Here is a 14,609-nt window from a genome sequence, read left to right as displayed (position 1 = left end):
GACCCCGCGCCCTCTCCTCTGGTGCCCTGCAGGGGCCCGGCTGGGACACCCAGGAGGCCCAGTAACTGGGCAGGATGGGTCAACTTCGACCAAGACAAAGCCTTCAGACTGCCCTGCATGCTAAATCATTCCCTTCCTGTTTCCAGAAACTCCTGAGCAAACACCAGGCACCAGGAGGACTTCTAATTTAATATTATAATAATACAAACCATGGGGGCACAGAACCGTGAAGTGCATTTTAAATTCCCAGGGCCACTAATGAGCACCGAACTCCTGCTGGTGCTGCTGTCGGGACACGCACCGAAACCGATGGCCGCAGCGGCAGAAATAAATGGAGCCCGGCCCGGCCCGCTGCGGTTGCAGCCACGGGCGGCCGCCAGGCCCCTGGCCGCCTCTGCTGCGTGGAGGAACACGACACACACACACACACGCACGCGCGCGGCGCGGTCACGCCGAAAGCACCACAAAGCAAACACTAACGAAGAAAAACTGGAAGGAGACAAATTTAATTTTCCTTTTACCCTTTGACACCTTTCTATTCTGTCCAAAGGGAGGTTCTTAATTGAAATCTGCGTGGGGAACTTTCCCTCTTTATTACCAAGTGGCTTTGGCACACAGGATGCTCTGCTTTTTATCACAGATTATACCTTCTTTTTCCTCTGTGTCTCTGGAAAGGATAAGCGATTACAACTTTGTTACCTTCTAAATTAAAGAAGAGGCGAGGCTGACCGGGTCGGAGCCATCCGCACGGCAGTTGAACAATTGGGGCGCCAGCATGACTACTGAGCAATTCTTTGCACAATTCAAACGCTTTTTATTTTTCTGCTGAAGAATCAGTCTAACAAACATATCCCACTGTTGCTGAAAATAATTTCTTTTCCCAATTCTAGGAATAAAACACTTTAATGCATTTGTCATTAAATAAGATTTAAAAAGTGACAATTTAAAGAGCATGGGCCCATGGTTTTAAAATCAGAACAAAAACAGTAAAAGGAGTGATAACACGGGAAAACAAGAGCATGTGTGGACGGCTGTGTTATACTATTACCCCCGTCTCCAGTCTGCAGCCTTGAGGACTTCCAGGACCAGCGGGGCGGCCTCACTCCGCAGGCACCGCGCCCCGCCCATCACGGGAGCCCCGCCCAGCACGGGAGCCCCGCCCAGCATGCTCAGTGCTGCCCCAACCCACCCTCCAAGGAGCTGCCAGAAGGCGATTTTGAAAGCTTTCCCCAAAAGCCCTAATGAAGTTTGCTTTTTACTCCTAAAACACAAGCAAGCAAGCAAATGAAAACATGATGTGAGATGAAGGGTGGGGTTCTGGCAGGGATCCATTTCTCCATCTGGGTGGCAGTTACAAAGCTGTTGCTTTAGTGTGTGACTGACAAGCATCACAGTCAGGGGCCAGAGGTCACAAGTACCTCTCTGTCCATCTCCACTGAGGGTCCAGCCTCACCTGGCCTTTCCTCGAACCGCACACCACCCAGGCGGTGTCCTCACAGAGATAAGGGAGTCACACGTCACTCCTGGGCTGAGGACTCTGAGGGTGTCTGGGAATCCTTCCAGCTGAGAGCCAGCCCATCTTGTCACCCTCAGCCCCGGTTAGCGCCCTTGGTCTCTTCACGTTTTCAGACCATTTTGGTCCAGTCAGCCGCAGGGCAGAAGTCCTCTGCAGGCTCAGCCTGGGCTCTGGAGAACGCCAGTCGTCTGGGGGCTTTCCATGGTTCCTCACTCACTCTTCATGCCCTGAAAATCCAGGCCTTGGTCTAGGCCTGTCTGCTGTGCCACAGCTTGAGCGGGGTCTCCAGCCTCAGCCAGCGGGCCCTGGCCCAGCCCGTGCACAAAAAGAGCCCCACCTGCTTCCCAAAGCAGAAGGCCCAGCAGGGAGGCAGAGCAGGATTTGCTGAGCTCTGTCAGTGTGGGCCTGGGGCCCGGGGCAGCTCCCATGAGGGCAAGGCCTCCGGACAGGCCAGGGGGGCAGCGGGAGGCAGGCTGGTGGCGTTGGGGAAGGTGAATGTGGAACCTTGGTGCAGCGCTCCTCTGTGCCACCACGTTGTCAGACTCGGTTTCCCCTTCCTTCCTTCATCTGATAAGGCAAGCACCTGGAGTGCTGGAGGAGAGGGCAAGGGAGACAAACTGTTCTCTCAAGACATACCTAGGGCAGAGATCAGGAAGGTGCAAACTCCAGAGGAAACTCCCAGGAGATGGGGAGGAGGTGGCCTGGTGGGAAGGGCACTGATGTGGGTCCAGCACGGAGGCGCCTGACACACTCTGTTCCCCTCCAGGCATGAAGCTGAGCACCTGGGTAGCATGTGGCGCCTGGGCCAGGACGGCGGGGGGTGTGCTGCACGCACAGCAGAACTGACAGGTCCATCGCCGGCCCACCCCACACCCCTGGTGCACAGTGTGGCCTCAGCCCGGGGCTCCGCTCTGAATGGGGAACTTCAGAGTTTACATAGAGGCCCTTCAATAGGTGACCCTTTGAAAGCATTTGCACTGCACCCTTGCTCCGACTTCCCTGGCTGCCCAGTGAATGCAGGGCTGGAAGGAGTGCTGAGCAGTCCTTCTCCAGCTAACGGGCAACACGGGGTTGGATGACGGCAGAGGGTGGCCACCCACCTTGAGTGGGTGGCACTGCCACTGGCTATAGGAGCCTCTGTCCCCTTTCCAAATGCCCGGACCCTCAGGGGTCCATCCCCCAAAAGGGCAGGTAGGTGGAGACCAGAGAGCAAAGGGGCAGGGAGACCGGAGCCCTTGGGCTTTCCCTGGCTTGCACTCACTCACACCGGAGACTTCTGGTGAGTCCCGCATTGGAGGCTACCCTGCTATTCCATCCGTCACTCAGCACTCAGTTACACGAGGAGAGAAGTTAATTGTCCCATTGTTCTTTGTATCCCCACAATCAATGTGTCCTTATGACCCCAGAAATGACCCCCCTTAAGTCCCAACCCTGCTCTGAGCAGGTCACAGGGCATGGAGCTAACGGCCGGCCAGCCAAGGGAGACCGCAGAATCGCAAACACTGAGGAGACTGATAGAAACACAAAGGAGTGCAGGGATGGAGACAGACGGGACCATTTCAGTGAGGGTCAGGAGGAAAGCGCCTTAGATCTGTGTTCTCTTCAATCCCAGGTCGAGTACTGTGGTTGGGGGGACAAACACGGCCACCAGCGAATCCTGCACACTGGCAGGGGCCAGGGTGGTGTCCCTGACACTGCAGTCTGCCCTCGCTGTCCTGGGCCACACAGGCAATTTGGGGACAGGTCCAGCCCAACTGGAAGCTGGTGCAGATTTGTGCACACAGACTTCTGAACATTAAATTAGAAGGTACCGTAATAACCATTTCCTTGTCAACCTCCTGAAGGCTGGATACATTTCAGGAAGGGCAGGTTAATAACCCAGCAGTCGAGTGCTGATTAGCTCCAGTGTCCACAGGGGGGTTTGCTCCTTGTGGGTTTCACTGAACTTCCTCAAACGAGTTTTCCAGTGAGCGGCACCTGCGCCCCACTCAGGAGCTGGGCACAGGCTCTTGCTCCACCCCATTCAAAACTAAGGAAAGAAAATCACAGCATTGAAGGGATTAAACGAGTGATTTGCTGTTTGAGCATTTCAAAAAGATCAGGAACACACATGATTCAGCAAATGGTAAATAACTAAAAGAAAATTTAAAAAGTCATCCGGTTGCCAGGGCGATGTGGAAACCCATTTCCTAAAAGTACTGAAGGCCCAACCCGCTCTCACGCCAGAGTCACTCGGCATTTCTTACCCCGACAGGCCTGTCTGTTGCTCCTCTGTGCCCTTGCCCGGGTCAGATGAGAGAGGTAGGGTGTTAACGGTGGACTGATGAAGATTGAAGACCCATTTTCTCCCCCTGGAGACCAGCTGATTTGAACAAATTGAGAACAAAGCTGCCCCTTCCTGTCCTTGGGAGCAAACCTGTTCAGTGTCCGTGTCTGCAGCCAGGTCTGCTCCTGTCTGGGAAGGGGGAGGGGCAGCCAACAAAGACCCCTGCTCAGGGGGATGCCAGTTCCTGCTGCCGTCTGGGCCCATTGAGTCACGGCACATCAGTGCCCCCTTTACTGGTGCTGCCGGCTGGACGAGCGAGAGTTGGAGCCTGGGCTGGAGGGCAGCGAGCTGCCGCTGGGGGCCTGCAGGGCGCGGGGCTCCAGCTGCTGACCGGCTGGGCTGGTGTCCCCTGCCCCCAATTCCTCGTTGTTTTCCTCTTTCTGGCTGTTCTGCTGCTCTGGGCACTCAAAGTGGACACAGTGAAACACCTGGTGAGAGAAGGCAAAAACCCATGAGTGACAGGCCAGTGTCCCACCCCGGAGCTGCCACCAGTTGGGACATTGTCCTGCCCAGCTCTGGGGGCTGCGACAGGGAATTAAAGGAAGTCCTTCCTGCTCCCCTACCCTCACACTGACACCCAGCAGCAGCTGGAAGGTTGTAGACACATTTCAGGGTAGAAGTAGGTGGATGGACTGATGGGCTAAAAGTTACAGCAGGTCTGGATTCCTGCAAAACGTTCTCACTGGATTCCTCTATTGTTGGTTACTTTTGTCCTCGGAGCTCTTCTTTCTAATTAGTTGGTTAATTCTTCCACTTAGCCATTGGGTTAAAAGTCAACAGGGCAACACCGACCATGGTGGAGGCTGCACAGCCCTGTGAGGATGCAAAAACCGCCGACCTGCACACTTTAAACGGGTGACTTGTATGGTGTATGGATTATCTCAATAGAGTTGGCACTTAAAAAAAGCCATGGGGGTCTCCCCAGGGGAGAGCCCAGGCTTATCTCCAAGGACACAAACAAGCCCCTCCTGCTGCAACTCCTGCATCCTCAGGAAGAAGCTCTGAGGCATAATTACATGCTGGGGAGCACACGGCACTCTGACTGATGTGGGTCAACCCCAAAAAAATGCCCTCACACGGGGAGGCGGGTGGGCAGCCACCAGACCAGAGCCAGAGAGTTTGCCTTGTGTGTCTGTGTGCAAACGTTCCTGAGCTCTGTGCTCAGCCCCTGTGGACCACGCCGGCAACACACAGCGCCCAGCCAGCAGGGGTGAGCCAGGGCCTGTCCTGGGGAGCACACAGCAAGGACGGGGGAGGTGGGTGCGAGTGTGGCACGCCTGGCACAAGGACGGAGGTTCTGCAGTGTGAGCGGGGCGTGTGCAGCAGAGGGGCTGTCATAGGTGGGCCTCTGGGGACCCGACCGCAGCCAGGCACGCTCGGAAGGTCCTGTCTCACTGGGGCCCTGGCTGCGCTCGGGTGCTGGTCCTGAGCTCTTCACAGAGGAAGACTCGCACCCTCTGCAGTGATGGTCTTCAGCCTGGGGTACACACGGACTGCTTTCCAAGGAGCGTGCGGGGAGCTTTAAGAAAATGAATTTCCAGATCCTCAAATTCTGTATTTTCTAAAACTACCCGAGGACTTCCGCCAAGATGGAGGCATAGGTGGAGATACCATGCCTTCTCACACAACCAAGTTTAGGGACAACTAAATATTAGCAACACAAAACACAGCCAGAACACGGAAAATTGAACTTTTCGGAAGTCCGTTAAATTCTTCAGCCTGACTGGTAAGGGGCGAAACCGGCGTCTAGTGAGGGGTTGCACAGGAGGACTGGGTAGGACCCGGGCGGGGAATACAGACGCGCGAATCCAGACGCACGGGTTCCAAACGCAGGATTGGACCTAGTGAGCGACCGAGCAACCCACCGGGTGAGTGACTGCAGAGGAGACAGTGGGGAGGCGGTGCTGCGTGTTGACTGCGGTTGCCTATTTGCGGGCGAGCGGACAGGCGAGGGAGTGGGCGGTTGGACCGGGGCCCGGCAGTCCCCGTTGCAAGCGGCAGTAGAGGGCGCCGCCATTTCCTCGCTCTGACCACGCCCCCACATACAGCGTCACAACCCAGCGACCTGGGAGTCCAAGGCACCGCTTCTCACATTTAAAGGGCCAGAACAGACCAAAAATGTCGCAGGAAGACCTCAAAGCCCCAGAGATAAATCTAAGTGACGAAGAAATAGCAAAACTCTCAGACGCACAGTTTAAAACACTGGTCATCAGCTTCCTCACAGATCTGGTGGATTATAGCCACAAATTAGAGAAACATATGAAGGCTAAACTAATGGAAATCAATGGAATTCCACAGGAAACCCATAGCGATGAAAAGGAAACTGGGACTCAAATCAATGGAGTGGACCAGAAGAAAGCAAATAATGGCCAAACAGAAAAGAGTCAAGGAGCAAGAATTCAAAGAAATGAGGAGAGTCTTAGGAACCTCCAGGACATCTTTAAACGCTCCAATATCCGAATCATAGGGGTACCAGAAGGGGGAAAGACACAGCCACCAGTGGAAAACTTATTTGAACAAATAATAAAAGAAAATTTCCCCAATCTGGCAAAGGAAATAGACTTCCAAGAAATCCAAGAAGCTCAGAGAGTACCAAAAAAGTTGGACTCAAGAAGAAACACACCAAGGCATATCATAATTACATTAGCCAAAATTAAAATGAAGGAGAGAATCCTAGAAGCAGCAAGAGCTAAGGGGACAGTCACCTACAAAGGAGTCCCCATCAGACTGTCAGCAGATTTCTCAAAAGAGACCTTACAGGCAAGAAGGGGCTGGAAAGAGATATTCCAAGTCAGGAAATCCAAAGACCTACAACCAAGATTGCTCTATCCAGCAAAACTTTCATTTAGAATGGAAGGGCAGATAAAGTGCTTCTCAGATAAGATCAAATTCAAGGAGTTCATCATCACCAAGCCCTTATTATATGAAATGTTAAAGGGACTTATCTAAGAAAAAGAAGTTAAAGAAACATGAACAGTGAAAGGACAACAAACTCACAGTTATTAACAACCACACCTAAAACGAAAGCAAACTAAAAGGACAGCTAGATCAGGAGTGGAAACATAGAAATGAAGATCTCAAGGAGGGTTAGCAACAGGGGAGTGGGAGGAGGAGAATGGGGGAGAAGGTACAGAAAATAAGTAGCATAGACAGTAGATAGAAAATAGATGGGGGGACAAGAATAGCATGGGAAATATAGAATCTAAAGGATTTGAGACACATGGTCATAAACTAAAGGGGGGTAATGGTGGGGTTGGGGGGGCAGGGTGGAGGGGAATGAAGGGGGAATAGAACAACTGTAACAGCATAATCAATTTAAAAAATTAAAAAATTGCCTAAAAAAAAAAAAAAAACCTGCCCGAGAACCCTCCCCACCTCACAGAAGGAAAAGCGCAGCCCTCACCTGCCCTCACCAGGCTGCGCTGGGCTGGGGCGCCGCCCCCTCCCGCCAGCAGCGGCTGCAGGCTTCCTGAGACCTGGGCCTCTGCCCGTCCCAGGTCAGGAGGAGGACCCCGCCTGAGTGAGATCTGAATTCACACCTGAAGAGGATTCACAGCTCATGTAATTTTTAAAAATGTACCTGGAATTTTCCCAAAATTATGAAAACATTTTCAAGATACCCATGGATACAAGTTTTTCACAATTTCACATTTACTGTGCCTTGTTCAATGGGTTGGTTAAAAATCTATTTTAGCAAATCATGTCATCAAATATTTATTCCTAGTAATTAGTCCTCACCTTCTATCTTGTTTATTTTTCTTATCTCACATTAACAAAATGACTATATTTAAATTTAAGAAATATTTTACTTCTGAACCTTAAAATGTTCCAAGGAATGTGTACAGGTTTTTCCAAAGCTCCTTCAGGAGACATGCGGACACAACATTAGGGCGCCACCCCCCACGTCGGGGACCTGGCGCGCTCCTGTTAAGGGTAATAGGCGGCTCCTGGAGGAAAGGAGTGGCGTGACAGGCGTGTTCCGGGCGCAGGGAGCGACACAGTGGGGACAGCAGGGGGGAATGGGGTCCCGGAAGATCCGCACAGCCAACCAGACCGTGGGGGAGGGGCACTGGGGCTGTGGGGCTGCGGGGGCTTTGCAGCAGGAACCCTGTGTGGTCTGCTCGTTGGTGGAGACGGCTGGGTGGCCTGTGCCTCAGCTCCGACACGGGGAGCGTTTGCTGGTGACGCGGTGCCTGGATATTTGGGAGGACACTGCGGGGAGGGAGATTAGCTTGGGCCACTATGGCTTCTTCAACCAGAGGAGAGAGCTTTGAGCAGGAAGCCGCAGAGGCCAAGAGGAGGCGCTATGGTCCATGAGGTATTTAAAGAGAAACACAGGCCTAGGCAGCTCCTTTGAGGTGAGGTTTAGAGGAGTGGGATCGATCCGAGAGGCCCCAACCTTCGGGTCAAGGTGGGCTGACACAGAGACAGCCCGGGCGGCACAGCTCGCTGGGGATGGGGGGGGGGGGCTGCAGGACCCCAGCAAGAGGCCAAGATGAAGGTCAGTGAGGGGGCAGCAGGGAGTAGATGAGGCCTCAGCTGGAGTGAGATTTTTTAAATTTTTTATTTATTTATTTTTAGAGAGAGGAGAATGGAGGCAGAAAGAGGGGGAGAGGAACATCAATCTGTGGTTGCGTCTCATGGGCCCCTAACTAGGGACCTGCGTTGCAACCCAGCATGCGCCCTGACGCAGAATCAATCCAGTGACCCTGTGGTTTGCAGTCCACTGAGCCACACCAGCCAGGGCTGGGATGAGATGTAAGGGTGAGTTCCAGACCCTGAGGTCCCTGGGGGCCCGAGAGAGCCTTACAGAAACTGCTGTGCTGGGCCAGTGATGTGACGAGGACCAGGCTGGGGGAGCCACCAGAGACTGGGCCTGCAGGACCAGGGAGACCAGCCCTAGAACCGAAGCTTCCTGGAGAAATACCTGGTGGGGCCCAGGTTCCCCACATGGTGCTGTGGCACCCGAGGCTTTGTGTCTTGGACCCCCAGGCTTCTCCCACTCTAGCCAAAGGCCCTGCATAAGTCAGATGGTGAAAAGCTGCCATTGAGCTTGCAGATGCTAAGGCTAAACTGCATGCGAGTGGCTGCTTTGTACTGATATGCTCGTGTGGGGCTGGGGGCTGCCTGAAGCCAGTGTGGCCAGCACGAAAGGAGGCCGTGTGACAGAGGTATGGCCACACTCCGAGCCCACGAGGGCAGGACACACAGCCCTCCCTTGGCCACGCAGTGCTCACAGAGGATGCAATCCTTGTGCTTCCCTGGGGGTGGGGAGGCATGGGGTGGCCTGCTGGCTGGACAGCCCCTGAGCTTTGGATCTGCCCATGTTTGCTGAGTCCACTCCTGGATAAGAGCCCGTCTTTAGGGGAGAAGGCATGGGCATCCCGGATGCGGGCAGGACTCCCCCCGGAAGGCAGGGCCAGGCAGAGGAGAAGGTTGGGGGCTCAGGAAGCAAGGGTGCGGCAGAGAGACAGGGGCCGAGGGGCTGCCACTCACAGCTGGAGCCCTGCTTCTTCTGCAGCCTGGACAAGGACACACACACACGGCACACGTACAGCACACAGAAACACACACCAGGTACACACGCACCACACACGCACGCACACTTGTCTACTGAAGAATCAAGTTCACAAAGAAGACAAATGTAGTATCAACTGTGAAGTTATATTTAAAATAGAAGTTCTCTGCTTACCTTCCTCTATCTTTTTTCCTCATTTATCTACCACTGTTTCAAATTTCACATTTCAAACCCTAATATTAAGACTAAGTGAGGCACACATCTTCTGGTCTTGTTCTCCTCATTTCGGCAGAAACTGTTCTTTCCCAGAGTGACCTGATTTCCCTCCTTAGAGCTCAGGCCTTCGCAGTCTTCATCCCAGCCCTTCCTGCGGACCCCACGTGGCAGCTGCCTGGCTGGCCGTTTCTCCTCTCTTTCCTTTCTTTCCTCCCTCTCTTCCTTTTATATCAAATCACCCTCTTCAGGGCCACCTTCAGGTGCTTACCTGCCAACAGCCAGACGGGAGGGCCTTTTACGGAGATTTAAAAACTCTCTGACCCCTCAGCTCTGATCTAAGCCACACAGAGTAAATCTGAAAATCTCCTAAGTGTCAACATGAATCTCCTCTTCTCCATCAGCTTCGCCTTCTGTGAGAATCTGTATTGACAAGACCCCTTCCTGGCAGGCTGTCAACAGTCTCTCTTGCTTTATGAACACTCCCCCTTCCCAGCAGGGACAGTTGGGGGGGCACGCCCAGATACGCTCTTGCTGAGTGGCCGGGGCATCCCCGCAAACACAGCTCTGCCTCCTCACATCCCACCCGACACCCTCGCTGCCCCCGGAGCTGCTTGTAAGCGGGCTCGCAGCCTGTCCTCTTCCTCAATACGCCCAGCCCAGCTGAGCCTCGTCCGGCACGGGTGTCTCAGCCGCTCTGGATGTGCTGCGTTTTCCTGCACCTTCCCGAGCTCCTCACCCTGCCCCACCATGTTCTTTAATCGGTTATTGGTGTAGTCCTCGAGCTTGTGTGCCTGTGGACACCTCAGGAGGCTGCTCCTCTAGGCTCCAGGCTGATGTAACCCCCACACTAACTTACATCTCTCCTGCTCCTGGTTACCTTTCTCAAGCACTGCCCCGTTTGTAGCCAAGGGGTTTTCTCTCCTTGCATCTCTGAAGAGCCTCTAGATTCCCAGGTGGGCTCTTCCCAGCCCTCCCTGGGAGGCTTCTGGGGGCCTCCCATCCTCCGGCCCAGCCCCCCTGCCTCTGTCTGCTGGTCTGTGGGACCCCATCTGACTCAAGGACCATGTGTGGTCATCCTTTCTCTTACTCAGTGTCTTGCAAAGGAATAAACAAATCAATAAAAATCCAGGATTGAAAAATAAACTTAAAAAGATCTCAGTGTAGCCTGGTGCTGACTAATGGCTAGTTCCTCAGAAAGGTCCCCAAAAGGGATGCTACTGGAGGCGCGGGTGGCCTTCTGCTCTGCACAGAGCTGGTGAAAGCCGGGAGGACACTGTCTGCAGGGAGCACTTAATAAACAAGGGCTCACCGGCCTGACTCTCGCTGCCTCGTTCCTGGTGTCAGTCCCACTTGTCTAACTTGGTAGTGTTAACTGCGCAGCTGCCTCTAGCACATGTAACCAACCTCTTTCAAAATAACGGTGCAAAAGGCTGCTATTTCCAACATGCCGAACAATACCAACGGCAGATCCCCACTGGCTGTTTTGGTTTTCTCGTCTGCATATTTCTCCAGAAGTCATGCCCATTCCTTCCCTACGCTGCAGGGCTCACGGCAGACCCTTCCACCTGAGATGGAGAAACTAGAGGACCTTGGAAGTCCCAGTGCTCCCTGCCTGGCTAGGCTCCCTGGGGACTCTGGGTGGGTGCACTGTGACCAGGGAGTGATGACCAGACATGAGGACCGAGGCCATCTCAGAGCCATGCTTCAGACTGTGACCTGGGGCCCCGAGAGCATCACTAAAGGACCAGCTAACTTGAATGTGGGCTCTCTGAGCATTTCCAGAGAGCCAAGCAGGCTCTGCCAGATTCAAAGGCAACACACAGGAGACCATTATTTTTTCTAAGTCACAGAGACAGACAGTGTAGTGGGCATCAGGGTGAGCAGGCTAAGGGCAGGCAGGCCGGTGCGTCCACATGCCAGGCACAGAGGCCAGAATAAGTGACACGTGCGGTCCGAGGAGCTGAATGTGTGAACGGGGTTTGAAGGTCAGGACGCCTGAGTGCATTCAGTCATTCATTCCACATGCACTGAGAAGGCACCTCCCTTGTGCTCCCCAGGGAGGTCCTGGCTCTCGGGGTGCACCGCCCAGTGAGGACAGCAGAGCAGCAGGTAATAAGCAAGGAGCCTGTGCGGAGCCACAAGGTGGAGAAGGGATGTCCGAGCTGAGTCGGGAAGTCAGAGGAGGGAGCCCTGCTTGCAGAAGGAGAGGGGAGACACTGTAGGTCCTCAAGCCGAGGGTGACAGCAAAGCAGGAGGTGTGGGGCAGGTGGGAGCAGGGGCAGTGGAAGCAAAAGGCCAAAGCCCGGGCCTCGGAGACACAATGAGGACCCGGCTGGGTCTGGGCAGGGAGCTGGGTACTCTGGAGGGAGAAGACCCTTAGCAAAGAATATTCCTTAAATTTAAAATAGTACAAAAGGAATACTTATATACAGTGAAAATACTATAAGCGCCCAAAGAAAGAAAGCAGATAACGACAAACACTTAAACCTCATGTAAAAAGCATAATAATATAAACCGAGCCACTTTAGAATGGAGCCGGAGTTGCAGCCCAGAGAGAGGGGGTGCCTGGCACATCTCATGCCTCAAATGTCTGAGATTTTAAAACAAGGCAAAATAACCTCTTCACTGGGCCTTAGGCAGCATTGTGCCCAGAAGAACTGTTTGCAAAGGTCACAAGAAAGCAGACAATCTGACTACCAGACTTAAGACTACAGGACCGAACATTTAAAAACTGATGAGAATTACGAAGTGCCCCCATGGCAGCTGCACCGACGGAGAGGCCTCCCCTCTGTCACCGTGACCGTGCCCTTCCCTTCCTCACAGACACCTTCGCTATGTCTCCTAATTGGAACATTATTGGTTTTCTGCCTGAAGCAATGCTTCCCTATTAGCTATTCTTTGATTTCAAATAAATGCCTGTTGCCTTTCACTTTGAAAGGCCTTTTATTTTTAGGTGAATACATGAAATGCAGAATTTGGCAATTTTGGATAAACAGGAAACTCATTTTTAAATAAAGAATAACACAACTTGAGAGCAGACTTAGTGAGACTGAAGGGGAAAAAAAGGCCCCTGGTGATTCCAGATTCTCCGGGAAAGGTGCTGGCAGGCTGCAGGGCCCCCGAGAAGTGAAGGTCACAGCAGCGGGGCCCCCAAGGGGTTCCACGCTCGCTCAGCCAGCCACTGAGGATTCATCTCCTCTTCAGAGCCTTTCTCTGGTTTTGTTTTTGAAACCTACGACCTCACGGAGCAGGAACACTGACCAGGCCCCGCACCCCCAGCCCAGCAGGGGAGATGGCAGCACGCCCAAGCTCATACCCACGGTGGGATTCAACCTCTGGGCCAAGCACTTCCCAAGCCTGTGCTCTCTCTGTGTCTGAACGCCTGCCTCACACAGAAAATTCTAACAGCATTATAATAGGATTGTGTTTGGTAATCCTAGAAATTAATTTTGCTTGGAAGGGGGAGGTCAGAGACAAAGAGGCATGTAAACCAGGCTGTGAGGAGTAGGGAGGCAGACGGGGGTGGGGCTGGGGTGCGGTAGGGAGTGGCCCTCGGGGTGGAAGAGATGAAGGGAATACTTCCCGATAAAGGTCTGGGGTCCTGCAGCCTGCCCCCACCCGCCCTGCACACCACGAGAGGCTCTGCTCACCCCTCCACAGAACAGTGTGCTGGCCCAGTCGTCTCGGTTGACAATCACCCCACCAGCCTTGCACCTCACACGGCAAAGCCAACACTGGCCACGTAACCTCACCATCATCATCTCATGCAAGACGAGAGTTCCTTCCCTCAGGCTGCCGGGCACTTTCATATGTGCACCCATCGCTAATGGGCACCCAGAGAGGGGCCTGCAATTGGTCTTGAAAATGTTCTTGGGAGCAAAGGTAGAAAGTAAGCCCAGCCCACGGAAGCTGGTTCCTTCACTGGTGGCCATGCAGTGGGGCCGGGCCCCAGAGGAGGTGCGTGAAGGGAGGGGGTGCCTCTGCTCTTTTTGCAGGAAGCTGGAGGAGCAGCTGATTCTTGGAGGAGTTGTCACTACCACAGGTGTTGGGGGGCATCTAGAAATGTAGACCCCAAGCTCCCCTTCCCACCATACACCTGTAGGCCTCCCTCTTAGGTGGAACAGCCAAGGCCTGAGTTTCTCTTTCCTCAGAAGCTTTGTGATTCAATTTCCTTCCTCTGAACCTTCCCAACACTGCAGTACAACTGGGAAAGGATGTGACTAAAAGCGAATGAGGCATACAGGGCAGAGTCACACTACTGATTTATGCAAAACCATTACCACAGTCCCCGCACCGTTTTTCCCTTCCCCGTTCAGCCAATCATGTACCCCATCAGCCTGTTTGATTGCCACTGCTCACAAAGGGGCACCTTCGCTGAACCAGCTTCAATGGCCTCTGGATCCGTCCCCTGGGAGGGGCTGGCTAATTTGGAATGTAGTCCTGTGTATGTATCCGCCACAGCCCCAGTCACCATCCGGTGCCCTTTTTTAAGCTGCTGTTTCGAATCACGTTGCCTTTCCTCTCTGGAGCCATCACTCCCAACGTGCCTGAGACAGTCGGGGGCGTTCTTTTCTCCCTGAGCCCTGGAAAGGATGCACGTGGGTGTAGCAGACCCTTCTTGGTGACTCTGCCGATTCCTCCGCTGGCGCTGTCTGCACCTTCCGTTACCAGGATTCCCCAAGCACTATTTGTTCGACATGCCTTCAAGGTGTTTCAGAGCAGAGAAGCCTCTGCTAATTTTTCCATGCTGGCCTAAGAGTCCATTGTGAACTACAGCAGAAATTGGGAAAATTTAATAAATGGTGATCAGTGACTCTACTACCTTGCTTTTCTGGTTTCTCTTGAGTAATTTTTACTGGCTGTTTTCATGCCAACCAATACAAATAGGATTTCTGATCCAAGATTTCAATCTACATCACAAGGGGACGTGTCTCTACAATAGATACCTGCGCCTCAGTGATGCTTGCCCGTGAGTCAGACGCAAGGACAGGGCATCTCAGTGGCACCAGCCCGAGGACGTCCTGTGTCTCTTC

At 53.4% G+C, this 14,609-nt stretch overlaps 1 protein-coding gene across 2 annotated transcripts in view; it reads right to left on the bottom strand.

The window, feature by feature from the left end:
* Positions 1-487: 487 nt before the first annotated feature.
* The window catches only part of BTBD9 (BTB domain containing 9), a 463,365-nt gene continuing 449,243 nt past the window's right edge, over positions 488-14,609 (bottom strand). For both annotated transcript variants that reach the window (XM_037146205.2, XM_053671066.1), the window contains exon 11: positions 488-4,270. In XM_037146205.2, the coding sequence (XP_037002100.1) occupies positions 4,073-4,270 (198 nt within the window). In that variant the 3' untranslated portion in view covers positions 488-4,072. The remainder of the gene's footprint in view (positions 4,271-14,609) is intronic.

Source organism: Artibeus jamaicensis, unplaced genomic scaffold, assembly GCF_021234435.1.
Source record: "Artibeus jamaicensis isolate MK-2021 breed Jamaican fruit bat unplaced genomic scaffold, CSHL_Jam_final contig_1803, whole genome shotgun sequence".
In the NCBI taxonomy this organism is placed as follows: domain Eukaryota; kingdom Metazoa; phylum Chordata; class Mammalia; order Chiroptera; family Phyllostomidae; genus Artibeus; species Artibeus jamaicensis.
The sequence above is the reverse complement of the archived record's forward strand: the minus strand, read 5'-3'. Positions and strand labels throughout refer to the sequence as shown.